Source organism: Cyprinus carpio, chromosome A7, assembly GCF_018340385.1.
Source record: "Cyprinus carpio isolate SPL01 chromosome A7, ASM1834038v1, whole genome shotgun sequence".
Lineage (NCBI taxonomy): Eukaryota > Metazoa > Chordata > Actinopteri > Cypriniformes > Cyprinidae > Cyprinus > Cyprinus carpio.
Genome location: NC_056578.1, coordinates 24,339,795 through 24,354,817, shown reverse-complemented (window position 1 = coordinate 24,354,817; position 15,023 = coordinate 24,339,795). Strand labels below are relative to the sequence as shown.

The following is a 15,023-nucleotide window of genomic DNA, read 5'->3' as shown; positions in this document are numbered from 1 at the left end:
GACTGGAGAGAGATACAAGGCTAAAGCTTTGGCTGTCAATGAAGCCATTTTCTCCAAAAAGGGTCTCAAGATGGGAGCAGCATTCAATTAACTTGCTCCCATCTAAAGAGCCTTAATTAGGTTTGCGGAGGACGCCACATGCACGGTGGGTCAGGGACAGCGAGACTGTGTCGACTGAAAGGAGACTTATTTACGCCAGGACGATCAGACGCTTTAGAATTAAAAGCATTAAAACCTATCAACTCTATCCTCCCTGCGTTTTCAAAGTGTCTACTCTGCTAGGATCCGGACCCCAACAGTTCCCTGGCTTTGATGGAGGGGTCTGGATTTAAAACAAGAAGCATCAGTCAGGCATTTAGATCAATACTGGACCAAAGTATCATATAAAGAGCTTTACAAATCTTTGGGAAGAAAAAAAGATATTTGTGTGTAACATCAGAAATAACTGGCATTGTGCACTGCAGATCCTAGAGTGGTGGTCGGCAGGGTTGGATCCTGTCCTGCATGGTGTCAGGACTCATATCGCAGGCGTGCTTTGACTGACCGTGTATGACTGTTTGTGTGTCTTTGAGAGCAAGACGGTGAGAGAGGGAGACAGTGAGAGAGTTGGGGGGGGGGGGTATACTTTACATCAGACTGCAAGCTCTACGATTACCAAGGCTCGCGCGCGCGCACACACACACCAGCGCGTCCATTCACAAATCGAGTCAGCGCGTCAGCACCTATTGTAGTGACTGAGCCAGTCACTGTACTGTTTGTTAGCGCACAAGATAGTCCAAAGACAACACACAGAGGGTCAAACACTTAGGCACTTCCAACCTAAACTGGTACAATACAATGGCTCTATACGCTGACTCTATCTATCATATGTAGGCCTACCTCTATTAATAGCTATACACTGAGGTCATCGGTCTTTATAGAGAGCAAACGGCACATCACCTCGACATTTTCCTATCGACAGGTCTGTTCGGAGATTTCAACAAAAACCGGAAACCAAAGCATGTTACGGGGCTTACCTAAGATCTGTATTTCCTCTGAATCTGTGCCTGTTTATACATTTATGCATGAATATAAGATATATAACATTTATAAATTTTTAATCAAATTACCGACGCCCTCGCTGGCACTGACCTGCTTAATTGACGGGTGTTGGTTGAAAAACACTTTTGCCTTCTAAGTGTGATCAATTTTTGCAATGTCCTCCTTTACAAACAAGAAAATGCTACATAGACTATTCATATTGCATAGCTAAAAGAATGTTTTAAATTAATATTTAGAAAACTGTTTCGTTTACCCAGTGTAGACAAGATAAATTGTGCTATGAACGTTATTTTGTTCTGTCAAACAAAACAGAAAAACATTATCGCACTTCGTCTATATAAATAAATAATAAGTAAATAAAGATGAAAACGTGAATGAAACTCTTTGCAGAAGTATAGCCTATATCTAACTAAATGACTAAACTAAACACCAAAGCTTACTTTAAACAATGTAAACAGATTAATATCTTTGATTACCTAGAACCAAAGTTACTGATTAACCAGTCAACAAACATGTCAGCGAGAATCAGTTTACAAACAAGACTGAATGTTATTTCCTAATTGACACCTCCTATACCCTGTGTCCTTAATATTTTCCTTGCTGCTCAACTTGTGGACGGTTTTAGGTGCAAAGCAAAAAGTACCTAAACAAAGTGTCAAGAGGGTGAGCTACATTCTGGAGAACAACATATAAACAGGATGCGCACGTGAAAATCCACGGCTGACGCGTCACAGACAACACACAAAACGGAAAGACTGATGTCATATTAAGGCAAATAAAAAGTTCTGGTTACCTTAAAGCACTAAGGCCTTACAAGAGCCGATACAGTGTAAAATTAACGTGATATGAAAAACTGCATGAGTCTGCCTGAAATGGCATCACATGATTTAAACCATTTTTGTTATAACAGCCTCTTAACTGTTTGTTATGAGAGGGGACGCCTCATATTGGTTAGTGACATCACAGAATACATACAGTAGAGCATGAAGCAGCTGAAGTGGAGGGTAAATGAGGAGACAGGGATGCTTCATTTATGCAACATCACTGATCTAATGCACTGTTGTTTCATTTTAATTACCTAAGTTCTGCCTCCTATAATGCTGGCATGAATGTAGCCTAACTTTTGTGATGTGCATATCTGATAACGAATTCATTCTGTGCGCAAGAGACAAATAATTGCGTAAAATGCAATTCGCGCTTATGCCAGAGCGAGCGTTTCAGCCCAAAAGAGAGACAGTGATAGAGGGCAGGCCACGGCGCTTGCGATCTGTCAAGCGCTCTATTGTCTTTCACCCATTCCGCGCACGGACTCTACGGTGAATGTCTTGCGGGTGATTAAAATTCGTCCTAAAAGAATGCCCCGTTTTCATTAAAGCCAAAGGATCCTGGAAGAGCCTTAGATTAGAGCCGTGTCCACTCCACTCTTGAGAAAGGCTGTACAACAGGCCAGTGGCTATTGTACCGCTATGGACTATTCGCATGGTTGTTGTCGGGGGTCTCCATCACGCAACAACAGGCCATCAATATAAATGTAGCCAATATAAAAACATGACTAAATAATATTTTTGGTCCACAGTTTATTCCTACCAACAACAGAACTAAATTATTCTCAGAGTAAAGCAACATTACCCACAATGAAAAGCAAATATATACGCATATATTCGGACTGCAAATTTAAAAAATATATATATTTTGTTATTAAAATGTGGAAAATCATAGAAAGGTGTAAAAACAACAACAAGACATGCCTTGTAAGTGGCATTAAAATAATGTGGTTAGACAGATAAATATGCACCAATTTGAAAAGAGACTGCATGCTCTTGGCTCGCCACAAAAAAATTCATAATGAGAAACGCAATCACAGAAGGCCTCTTGAGAAATCTCTTCAGTTAGAAAAGCTATAGCTACTGCACTTTCATTTAGAGAAGCTAACCATCTATACCGGCAGCTCAAACAGGGTGATGTCTTCACAAACGTCATACAAGGGCATTAGGGTCATTGTTAGTGTTGATTTCGATGTGCTACACACTCACTGTAAAGGTCACAGTCTTTGCCCAATGCCTAGGCTCCTTAGGCGCTATTCATGACGACTCTAGGCGGCCTGATTGAGAATAAAGAGAAATGAAATGAATCCGAATCACAATCATGTGCGCGATGCATGGATTTGCTGCTCCGCTGTACCTGGAGAGCGCGAGACAGTAACCGTATCTGTAATACAAGGACTCAGTTGTTGCCAGAGTGCCTAGGCTGTGCATGTTAAAGCTTATGAACGAGTGAAAAATAGTTCTACTATTTTATTTTTGGCGCGACTATACTTAGATTGATAATCTTTGAAATACCACGTTATGTTTAAAGAGCCATAGGCACCTGTCCAAAGAAACAAGCATCCAATCATCATTACCATTAAAATATGGACTGCTCTTGTCGACAGATGAAGAACTCTCTGCGTGTATCCGTTTTCGATTACCTTTTCTGGGTAGTGTGCATTATATAGTAGGCCTACGTATACATAGCCTACTGCACACTCATGATTCTGTAACAAGAATGCCGAAAATCTTTATAGCTGTAAATCATGTCAAATTTAATAATATTGCTCTGAGTATTGAGAAAATTTAATTTCTCCTACTGCTTTTCACAAAAAATGTCATCACACATCAAGAAAACAGTAACGGTTATTATGGCTTGGGAACACCAAGCACACATTACGGAACGATGTTGCCTCCACTCGTTTTGGTTTGACGCATATTTTACATTATGCATCTTTCCAATTCAACAAAACTGCTACATAAATAATACAATAAAATATTCCCCTTCTAAGAAAGCGTAACAGAACTCAATAGTATCAATAGTAGATTTTTTTTTTTTCATTAAAATTCAGATTTTAAAATCTGTGGTTTCGTGAATGTATATTGGGAAAGTGAGTTGACCAAATCTGGTTAAATGATAGAAAAAAAAAAGAAAAAAACATGCACAGCACACACTGCGCTACAAGAAAACCTGTATGATTAAAACGTGAAGACCGTGTTCAGTATGCAGGCTGCGTTTTTGGCACTGCCCGAATTTGTATTTTGGTGAAGCACTGTGTCTTTAAAAGTGCAAGGATGAGTGTTGTCTGTTACTCTCGAATCAGGGCCATGTGACTGGTTCTTGACTATTCTATTGGTCAAAGGCACGTGTCTAGGATACCGGAGTGTAACGTCACTGGGGGCTCGTATTAAAAATAAGAACAAAAATCCGGAGTGAAAGTATTTCAGGAGCAGTTAGGAGCCCCACTTCTCTGTCCTCAGAGTAGCCACTGACGTCCCGATAGTTGCATTACGCAGAAAACAAATATCACCACACTGGCAAGTTACGGTTCATCAACCTTAAGCAGAGCACATTCCGTGATTGGAAGGCGTAACTATGTTTTTCCTTTGTGACCACGGTGCGCAAAGGCTTTTTCTTGACGCTAAAGCTCACTGACAAATTTTCTTGCTCAGTTTTGAAATTTTCCTGAAGTGAACAAAGTGGACGGAGTCGCCCGTGGAGTGGGGTGCGACTGCCTGAGTGCCGGAGAGCGATAAAGGGTTAAGGAAAGTGGAAAGTGTGTCTCAGCATGGATGAGAATGAGCAGAGCGCAAGAGACGCGGAGCAGCGAGGAGCGGAGGACGAGTCCAACAGTGCCATACGACCTCTTCTGCAAGCTCCAGGGAACCTGCAGCTCCCGCACCGCATCACAAACTTCTTCATCGACAACATCCTGCGACCGGACTTTGGCCGTAAGAAAGAAGCTAACAGCACGCGCGATGAGGGCAGTCTCGGCGCGCGAGAGAATCACAACCCTACGGGTCCTAGCACGGGACAGGTGGGAAGTACTGTACCAGCAGAGGGGACTTCCACAACACACGCGAGCAGCGGAGGAAAGAAGGCAGAGATAGAGAGCGAAGAGCCCCTGAAGACCCGCGGGGAGAATGTGGATCAGTGCCTGGGTTCAGAATCGGATAGTTCACAGAATAATACAAATGGACAACTTAACCAGCCTATGTTGTGGCCCGCTTGGGTTTACTGCACACGATACTCGGACAGACCGTCGTCAGGTAGTACGTCTTCCTTTAATTCCTTACCATTCCATGTGCCAGGAAACCTGTTAAATTTATGCAAAGTACTAACAGTTCTAATCTGCACTATATTCGATTCTAATCAGGCTATATCCCAAATTCAGAGGGACATTATCGTTTTAAAACAAATCCAATATGCTAAGCTGAAATACAAATCGCCAAATGCTTGAAAACATTAATAATTTTACTAAAGATATCGAATTAAGTAAAATCTCACATCTTTCATATTTCTAAACATTTATACTTGGACAGTTGCGATGGGATTTTATGTTATCTAAAAGTAAACAACGCATGCTTAAGATCGTCAATTTTTTGTTCAGAAAAGTATAAAAGTAGTTTTAACAAAATTTACGTCAATATTATTTCAGAGTCAGGCCTATAGCTAGCCTATATTTGAATCGTCTTTCATTTAAATTCCATACCGTTTGCTTGTGGATCGGGAATGATGATTGTAGTCTTGTTATCGTTTTAACGAAGAGAATTAGAAATAGAGTGTGTCGAAAGTGATCTTCATTTAATAACGAAGTAAATAAAATATCACAGAAACGCAGTTTTAACGTTGAATGGCTGTACGTGAGAGGGTTTGCCCTGTGAGTCTTTCGTCTTTGTTGATATTTCATTAGCATATTTTTGACAATGGAGAAGGCCTCGCATCTACTATTTGAGTAAGCATTTGCTTATGCATGTGTGCAGTAGCTACATTTCGTAACTTGAACATTTAGGTAACTAAAATTGTATTTAGCTTATAATAGCCTATTTCAAAACAGAAGAAAGCGTATGTTCATACTGATTGCTAGTTTAACGCAAACTCGGGCAAGAATTGTCATTTAGCCTAGTCCGTCGAATATTTTATTTTACTTTTTAAAATATTTGGAAATACGACCAACCACTACTGGCATCCAATTTCTCACCTCTCAGCTACTGCTTAACCTAAAGAGCGGAATGCTGGTTGATAACCTACGTTTTTAAGCTACGAGAGAGCATATTTCATACTGCCATTCGTCTATCATTTTATTTTCGTTCAGAGAAAAGAGTCAGGCTATTCACTATATTGTAAAATAATATATTTTCGTGCCAGTCTTACATTGGACTTTCACGTTGAAATGTAGCTGGGCTACTTTAAATTCAACGTCTTTTCGCGTTAAAAGCAGACTGATTTTTTGATATATCCAAATATTCATGAAATTATTGTTCAACTGCAGTCGGAGCGTTTTAGCCGTCGTAAAGCAAATCTCGTGTTTTGTTTGGACTGCTCTCGACCAACACTAGCCTTAAACAGTTATCGTGTCGAATGGGTTAATTTCACGTAGGCATATGATTGCCATATAATCATACTCATACCATTTTGATGCATAAAAAGGCTTTTTAAATAAGAAATGTCCAATGTGGGGCAAGACGCGAATCCCTCATTAATATTCTGCTTCATCCCTGAGGTTTCCCGCATTACCTATTAATGTAGCCTCCACTGAGCGACACACACAGAGAGAGAGAGAGAGATCCATACCGCTCACACCCAAATGTGACGCAAAATAAATAAATAAATAAAAGCCAACGTAAAACGGATTCATAAATTATAACTCTGCGTTGAACATGTTAACAGCCCCCTCCTCTTCAAGACCCTGCATGAACATAAATACAGATTATATTGGGCCTGTACAATTTCTGATTCGTTCTTATAACTATCTGTTATTTCGTCCACACTTGCAGGTCCTAGATCTCGTAAACCAAAGAAGAAAAACGCAAGCAAAGAGGACAAACGACCACGCACGGCCTTCACGGCGGAGCAGCTTCAGAGACTCAAGGCCGAGTTCCAGACCAACCGCTACCTGACCGAGCAGCGACGGCAGAGTCTGGCGCAGGAGCTGGGACTCAACGAGTCTCAGATCAAAATATGGTTCCAGAATAAGAGGGCCAAAATCAAAAAAGCCACCGGCACCAAGAACTCTCTGGCATTGCACCTGATGGCGCAGGGACTGTACAACCACAGCACCACGTCAAAGGAAGACAAATCAGACAGTGACTGAGATAGAGAAAGTGGGGAGGGGTGCAAGGCTATATTTACAATGCAATAATTGAAAAGAATAAAGGGCCAGTTAATAAATATACCAGCATTACTGACGTTAAATAGAGGCTTTATCGAATTACGTCAAAAATACATTTATTGAATACAATTCTCTTATGAAATAATGGTCAAATTATTTCAAATTATTTCAAAATAGGCTATAGGTGCCGTTTTTTTGCACTTGGGCAGAGTGGCTCTCTTAAGAAACAATTGTTTTTATCGTTCTTCTTTGTCGTGCTGTCACTAGAACCGAGCGTTTTCCACGATTAACACAACGGGAGTTTATACACATTTATAAGTTGTTAAAAAAAAAAAGTGAAAACCTTGCTTAAGTCCAAAGAGTCTTTTCTGCTGCATCCAGGCAACTGTGAGTACTATGAAATGCTTTTGTTATTTACAAGTTTATCGTATTTGATTTGATGTTTGATACAAAATGGACGCAGCAATCGTCGGATCTCAGCAGGATTTAAAAAAAGAAAAAAAAAAGACACTGTTCTTTTTATTGTAAATAATTTCACAGTCTTAGCCTGGTTCATTTTAATGAGTGAATTGGAGAAGAAAAATAAATAAATAAATAAAACGCGCAAGACCGTCGTTAACAATAGGCTAGTGCATTGCATTGTAGTTTATCTGGTTGAACTATCATGTGAAATAGCCTAACATAAACGAAATAACATTGGACTAACCTTCATAGCCTGGGCAAAACATTTCAACTAGGTGCGCTAAATAAAGAAACAAATGTACCGCAGCGTCTTAAATCGCATACATAGTTTTTATAAAAGAGCAATATAATCATCTTTTGTAGCAAAGTATGTTTTAATCATTATAATGCTGCCTATAAACGTGTAGCACTGACAATGATATCGCTTATGCGCACTCTTGACAAAAGCCAGGGTTAGCGCCACAACACATCACAGAAATATAAACAAATATATAAATATATATATAGATATAAACACACAACTATGGAATAAAAAACAAATAAGCAAACCAGCTGTTTACTGTATGACAGATGTTAAAATACTGTTTTAATGTTGACTTCATATTTGTTATGTATTTATATAGATTATATTAAGGAGAAGAAAGAAAAAAAAAAACTTTATCCAATGACCGGTGTTGCTTTTTATGTGAGAGTAGATTTCTAAGGTGTTTAAATTGCTTATTTATACTGCAATAACTTCTTTATGTGAATGAAGCGGTATTGGGGCCTTTGCATGAAAGCTGCAAATTGTCATATTATGGCATATTCACGCGTGTTCAGAACAGTTAAAAAGGTATGATCGAGATTTAAGTTGCAGACTGTATCCATATACCAAATTGTGGAGTTTTCACTTTTTGAATCTTTTTGTTTTTATACCTGAAAAGAGTGTGTGACTATTTAGCCACCAAACTTAACACACTTTGCCTTACAAGTTCAAGTGCAAACTTAATAACACAGAACTGTGCCGAATCAGAGAAACATTAGTTCAGTCGCATACGAGCATATCTATGAATATGGCCTTCTATCTGATATACGACCTTATGAATTTACTCATCAGCGAAGATCTATCTATAAAAGCTATGCTGAAAGCTGAAAAAAAAGAGATAATACAATGCTATTTTTATTTTGTGTTTACAGGTAATGTTTGTTATGTGTAAATCATTTGTATTACGTATTAATTGTGTAATTAACTGCTTCCTGAAATCTTGATAAGATTTAAATAAACAAGAAGAATAATAGTTCTCAATGTCTCAATAGCTTATTTGTTTGCTTCTACTGTTAGATTTAATAACTATCTCGCTCTTTGGTTGAAAAGAGCGTGCCATATTCTCGTCAAATGGGAGCTGAGCCCAGCGGACATGACGTCACAGCTTTGGCACACAGAGCTTTACCAAATCAGGAGTGAGTCGCTAATGCACCATCAGCATTTGAGAAGCATTGCAGATATCCAGAAAGCCTATATAATAATCACCAACAAATACATGGTAGTCTACTTTGGGTGTTCCCCCCTTCATTTGTTTAACTTCAGACCTTCATTTTGTTTAAAATCAGCGAATGCATGAATGCATGAAACACTGCATCAGCGAATTTTTGTTGTAACCCTTTACCCTGCCCCATGCCTGGGACGACAGAAACGGAGTCATTGCCACAGAAGCGCTTGATAGTTTACAGTTGACTTTATTCCATATAGCCTTTGAAATCACTCAAAGTATCGATTGCAAATTTACAAACACTGTAAACATAGTCTAATATTTGCCTGTTTGCTTCACACTTGGGCTACTGAAATGTTCACACAAGAGAGAAAAAAATCTCACTAGCCTTGCATGCTTATATATATAAAAAATATGTTCCATTCATTTTTATAGATAAAATAAAAAATACGGAATCTATTAACAAATTAAGAACATCTGAAGGACCGAAGTGCAGAATGGGTCGTTCGGGGAGACGGGGAATCCGACTAGCCCATGTTCGGGGATTTGTGTACAGAATTTCAGCTGGGGGGAAAAAAGTTATTTCTAAATAAAAAGTTCCCATTAGATAACATGCAAATTAGACTCATTTATTAGTTTTATTTAGACCTGGGCAGAAACAATGATTTTGGAATAGGCCCTAATGCGTACAGCTTTTTAGAAAACACGATCTTTATTAATTCCTGGTAAAATATCATAGGAACAACCACTGTTTTTGACAAACGCATTAGTTAATTAACAGCCATTCTTGTTAAAAAGAACTGCTAGGCATGTAAGTTCTGTGGTTAATTTTGCAGTGTTAATTTTAAACCGGACGCTTACATTTCAATTTAATGTTTGATAACAAACCAAAAAATAAGAGAGAGAGAGAGAGAGAGAGAGAGAGAGAGAGAGAGAGAGATTCTCATCAGTTCAGAATCTCATAAAAATGTATACTGATCATTAAAAGTCACAACCTCCAATGAAACAGTGAAATACTGGTCAGCTTTTTAAGGAGTTGCTTTGATCAAAAGCGCTCTGCAAATCAAATCACTGTAAATTTAAAATATAAATCTGTGAGAGTTGAAGACATAAGAAAAAAAAATGTAAACCATTTAAATGAAATTGTGAAAAGTATCATTTTTTGATCGAATAAAATTTTAAAACAAATGCATTTGGGGTAAAACAAAATCTGGTTAGATTCAGGTTTTATTGTCTATATGTGCAGTACAAAAACTTCATATAAACTTTGTAGACCACCTAATACAATATCTTACAATATCAACAGACCAACAAACAACATAGATCACCTAATACAATGCTCTACAATATCTGCAGGCCAACAATCATGTTATTTATACATACAAAAAAAAATAAAAGCTAACAACAACAAAAAATGAGCTAACAACATTGTCCTGGACAATTAAAACTAATGTTTGCATAGGGGCTCAACAACATCTAAACTACTTTTTTAAACACATCTAAAAGATATGTCCTTTTAGTATCAGTTAGGTAAGTCACTCAAACAGTAACTTGACTTTCCCTAAATGATCTTTAGTTAAAAAAAAATCATCTGGTTATAGTCTACCTGTCCTCTGGGGGGAGGTGAAGGGGGGCACAGACAACTGGCATTTCCCATGCACTGACCTGCTCAATGACAATGCCTCATCTACATTTCTTTTCTAGCACCCCTTGTATGAGGAAGTGATGCCCAATGGTTGAGGGGAGAGGTCCCTGACTGGCTTTCTATAAAGCAGAAGTATGTGTGTTTGTGTGAGCAAAGTAATGAGAGACAGACAGAGAGTGTGTGTGTGTGTGTGAGAGAGAGAGAGAGAGAGAGAGAGAAAGAAAGAGATTTAGAGACAGAGAGAGAGGGAAAGAAACCCCAAATGAAGGTCAAAACCTCCTGTCATGGCTGCAGGTGGCTCATTTCCTCTGCAAGGAATAGTCCCTGCCCCCCTTCAGCTCTCACTTTCTTCACCTTACACCCACATTTAACTTTCTCTATCACACACACGTACACTTTATTTATATATTTACACTTGAACTATCATCTCAAATTCATATATGTCTCAGAAGCTAGTTTTTAAGTGTCAATTATGTGCACATAAAAACTCTCTTCTAGGGTAAGCAAGTACACTATTGTCAATGACTGAAAACTGCTGTCATAACCGGTTGTATTTACACTGCTAAGATACACATCAAGATACACTTCTGGCCACAACAAAGTGCTTTCATTAAAGGCATCATTCATTTATACATTATCAAATTACACAATTTCTATAAGACTTCAAGTTTGCCTGATATCATGGCAATTCAGACAAACAACAGAAAAGCCTGAGGTGGAGGGAAAGTATCAGAATACGGATGTCTACTCGTCTGCTTTCCATACAAAAGATCCACACACCCTCGACCCCCCCACAAACTCTCCAAACACTCCCACTGTTCTTTTCTGCCCCGAGTTCTCCAAACGCTTCCTATGGACCACTGAGGAATGCGCCTGCGAGGTTCGGAAACGTCATTAAAGGAGTGAGGGATGCAAATGGGGGACAAAAGGGATGACATCAGGCTGATTTCACACCAGGCCCTCGGATGGCCAGACCCAAGCCAGGGTCCTCACTACGCACGGCAGATCAAAAAGACTGCTGCACATACGCAGACTAGTCCAGCAAAGAAATGAAAGGGATGGTAAAGAATGCTAATCCGCAGGACAAATATATTTTAATCTTGTTACAATACAAGTTAATGCTGAACCAAGTTGATGGGAAAAGAGTATCTCATATCTTATCCTCAACTCTAGTGTATCTATGTTGCACATCTACAACTTTAACTCAAACTATACAAGACTTTCAATAAGATTTACTCGAAGACCATTCAAGTAAACTTGAAATGCATCACAGAACATCCCCTGACTAAGTACAGTAATATAATAACTAAATCAATTCAGGACCCTCTTCTTTAGCACCTTACCGTTTTCAGAAAGCAACACACACACACGCAAATACAGACATACACAGGGGTTGGTTTTTCATTTAGGGGAAAGCTCCACTGGTGGTGTCAGTGACCTCTACTGAAACCCCAGCAGGGCTCTGACATGCAAAGGAAATGAGTCTGAGTGAATGAGTGTGTGTGTGTGTCTGTGTCTATCTCCTGAGCACCTTGGTAACTCTTGATCTCTCATGTATGGAACTCCAGCAATGGGCTCCTAAGAAGTCAACTCAGAGGACAAAAGGAAGCAGAGGCATTGAAACTCCAGTCTCTTGCTTTTTCTCGCTCTGTCTCTCTCTTAAGTCTCACACACACACATACCACCACCTCCACCATGGGTTATACTAATTAAAAAAAAATAACTTAATGAGATATTTTAATGTGCATGTAAGGTACAAGTGCCAGTCATTGATGTTAGTGACTGGCATGATGTGCACCTGTCAGAGTGAAATAAAAATTAACAACTCTAAAGTTTTAAATAACTTCATGGAAACCATAAAATACATTTTTAGCTGTCTTCTAAAAAGTTTTTTTTTTTTTAATTGTAAAAATATATATATATAAAAAGCAATTAAGCATAAAATTCTCATGGAGGCATGGACGAATATCTATAACATTGCAGTTCAAAAGTTGGGGGTCAATAGGATTAAAAAAAAACACTTATTCAGCAAGAATGCATTAAATGGATCAAAAGTGACAGTAAAGAAATTTATGATATTACAAATTAGTTCTTTAAATGAATTCAATTCTCTTTCATTTTTTATCCACCAGTTTCCACAAAAATATTAAGCAACACAAATACAATTTTTTCAACATTGATAAGAAGAAATGTTTCTTGAAGAGCAAATCAGCAGAATGATTTCTTAATCATGTGACACTGAAGACTGTTGTAAATTCATTTTGCCAACACAGGAATAAATTACATTTTAAAATATATTTAAACAGAAAACAGTTATTTTGAATTGCGATAATATTTCATAACATTACAGTCTTTATTTTTGATTAAATAAATGCAGCCTTTGGATTTGGTATTAATAAAACAGCAATGCTGAATATACTCTTTCTTCTATGAAAAAACATGTTAACTGATTGGCCCTAAATAAAAACAAAACAAATGTATTGTTATTTAAAAGTGAAAGTGCAATTAAAGTAATCTGGTGTAGATGTGTTCACACTTAAACACTCAAGTGAGCTAGTGAGGGTTGAAAAGTCTTCTTTACATTTAAAGTGTGTTCAGCATTTAGAGAAGCACACCACTTCAAAACTCTAGAATTAATTAACTAATTAACCATTTCAATGCAAATGAGACCTGGGCATATTTAAAATCTTACTGAGAATATAGAAGTTTACGTCTGTCATTACACGGGGAGATATATCATTAACTAAATCTAATATAAAGTGAATCAAAAGCTCAAAGATGTCACTGTGGCACTTTGCCTTTGGAAACAAACTGAGTGGCTGACCTTTCCAGAATGGTTACTGTCATCTTTCTAATACAGCACAGCGACTTTTGACCTTATACTGTACGACATTTGGAGACATAATTGGCCGTGACTCCAACTAACCATGAGCAGGACAAAATAACCATTTAAAACATTCTACTCAGTTTAAAGGTCTACAAATATTAAGCGAATGATGTGTGTATGCTAGCTCCTTCCTGATATATATATAAAAAAACATGTTTAAACTTAGTTTCAGTGCACATTTAAATTGAAAACTAAATGCCTGTGGAGTTCCTTTTTTTTTTTTTTTTTAAATAACACCTACACTAAGCACTCATTACAAATGTAAATAATAAAATCAGTAGACTGAATCTAAAATGCAATTTATTTGCATTTACTGCAGTGGTGAGTTTATTTAAAAAAAAAGGCTGTAATTATGCAGCATATGGATGAGCCTTTAAATAATAATAAAATGACTTGGAATACAGACAAAATACTAATTTATCTAACTTGAGGCTCAATGACTTCTTGACATATTCATCTGGATAATACATAATGATCATGTGAATAAAATAAAATGACAAAGGGTGAGTATTATATCTAAAGAAGACATTTAAATTTAACAAGCTTGAACAAACAGGTCTGATATTAAGAACGAGTCTAACATCGTATTATAACAGTGTGGATCATTTGTGCAACTTGTCGAAAGAACTTAGTTAACTTAAGATAAACAGCTAATATTATACTGATTTTACATTTTTTTGCTATTTACCTGTATTGATCGTATGAAAGTAGTTCTGCTGTTCTGCTTCAGTGATATGATGGAAATAGTGAGAGAAAGAAAAAGAGAGTAGAAGACAGTACTTTATAGAAAGTGAGGGAGAGAATAATGCAGTAAAAAGAGATATACATACAATTACATTAATATTACTACCTGTATCATCTCTGCAGACAGGTCATCTCTGTTCCTCTTCCCTATCCTGTGACAATCAGACAAAAAAAGAACATCAATGCAAAACACGAAAAAAATGCAGACTTAAAATTCAGTGACACCATGAAAGTACAGCATTCAAGTATACAGAGTGTAATTTTCAGTCCGACATGCAATGATCTATTCATTTGAACTGTCAAGCTCCATTTTATCATCAACTCAAGCTGGAAAATATGGAGGGTCACATGTTTTCCACAGAATAACCTTGACATTTTCTCCTAACTTGCTCACATACACAAATACATTCAGAGAAAGTCAGTATCAGAGAGGGTAGAGAAACGTGTCTGCTCCATTATACTATAGTCAGAGGGAGTTATATTACATCCTTCGTGGACCTGCCCTGCCTCTCTCTGGTGTGCTGGCAAACAAACTGGGTCATTGTTCAGACTGTTTCTTGGTTACAACGATTTAATTAGACACTTTAGTGAGTTAAACTTTGCCATAGCATCTACAATTACATGCTTTTGACTACA

General features: G+C 37.8%; 1 protein-coding gene and 1 long non-coding RNA gene across 4 annotated transcripts in view; one reads left to right on the top strand and one right to left on the bottom strand.

Moving 5' to 3' along the window:
* The window catches only part of LOC122145656, a 38,528-nt gene that overhangs the window by 7,691 nt on the left and 15,814 nt on the right, over positions 1-15,023 (bottom strand). Inside the window, exons 3-4 of one of the 2 annotated variants that reach the window (XR_006160468.1) lie at positions 14,494-14,539; positions 9,498-9,675 (exon numbers count right to left, since the gene is read on the bottom strand). This is a non-coding gene — a long non-coding RNA (uncharacterized LOC122145656). Of the gene's footprint in view, positions 1-9,497; positions 9,676-14,493; positions 14,540-15,023 lie in introns of those variants that run through there. The other variant, XR_006160467.1, reaches the window with a different exon arrangement.
* Positions 4,279-8,922, top strand: LOC109092509 (homeobox protein engrailed-2a-like). Of its 2 annotated transcripts, none has more exons than XM_042760533.1 (2): positions 4,279-5,120; positions 6,846-8,922. In XM_042760533.1, exons 1-2 carry the CDS (start codon positions 4,637-4,639, stop codon positions 7,160-7,162), a joined length of 801 nt encoding a protein of 266 aa, XP_042616467.1. In that variant the 5' UTR covers positions 4,279-4,636; the 3' UTR covers positions 7,163-8,922. The 2 variants fall into 2 exon arrangements, with proteins under 2 accessions (XP_042616467.1, XP_042616468.1); XM_042760534.1 differs by having other exon boundaries at positions 4,280-5,117.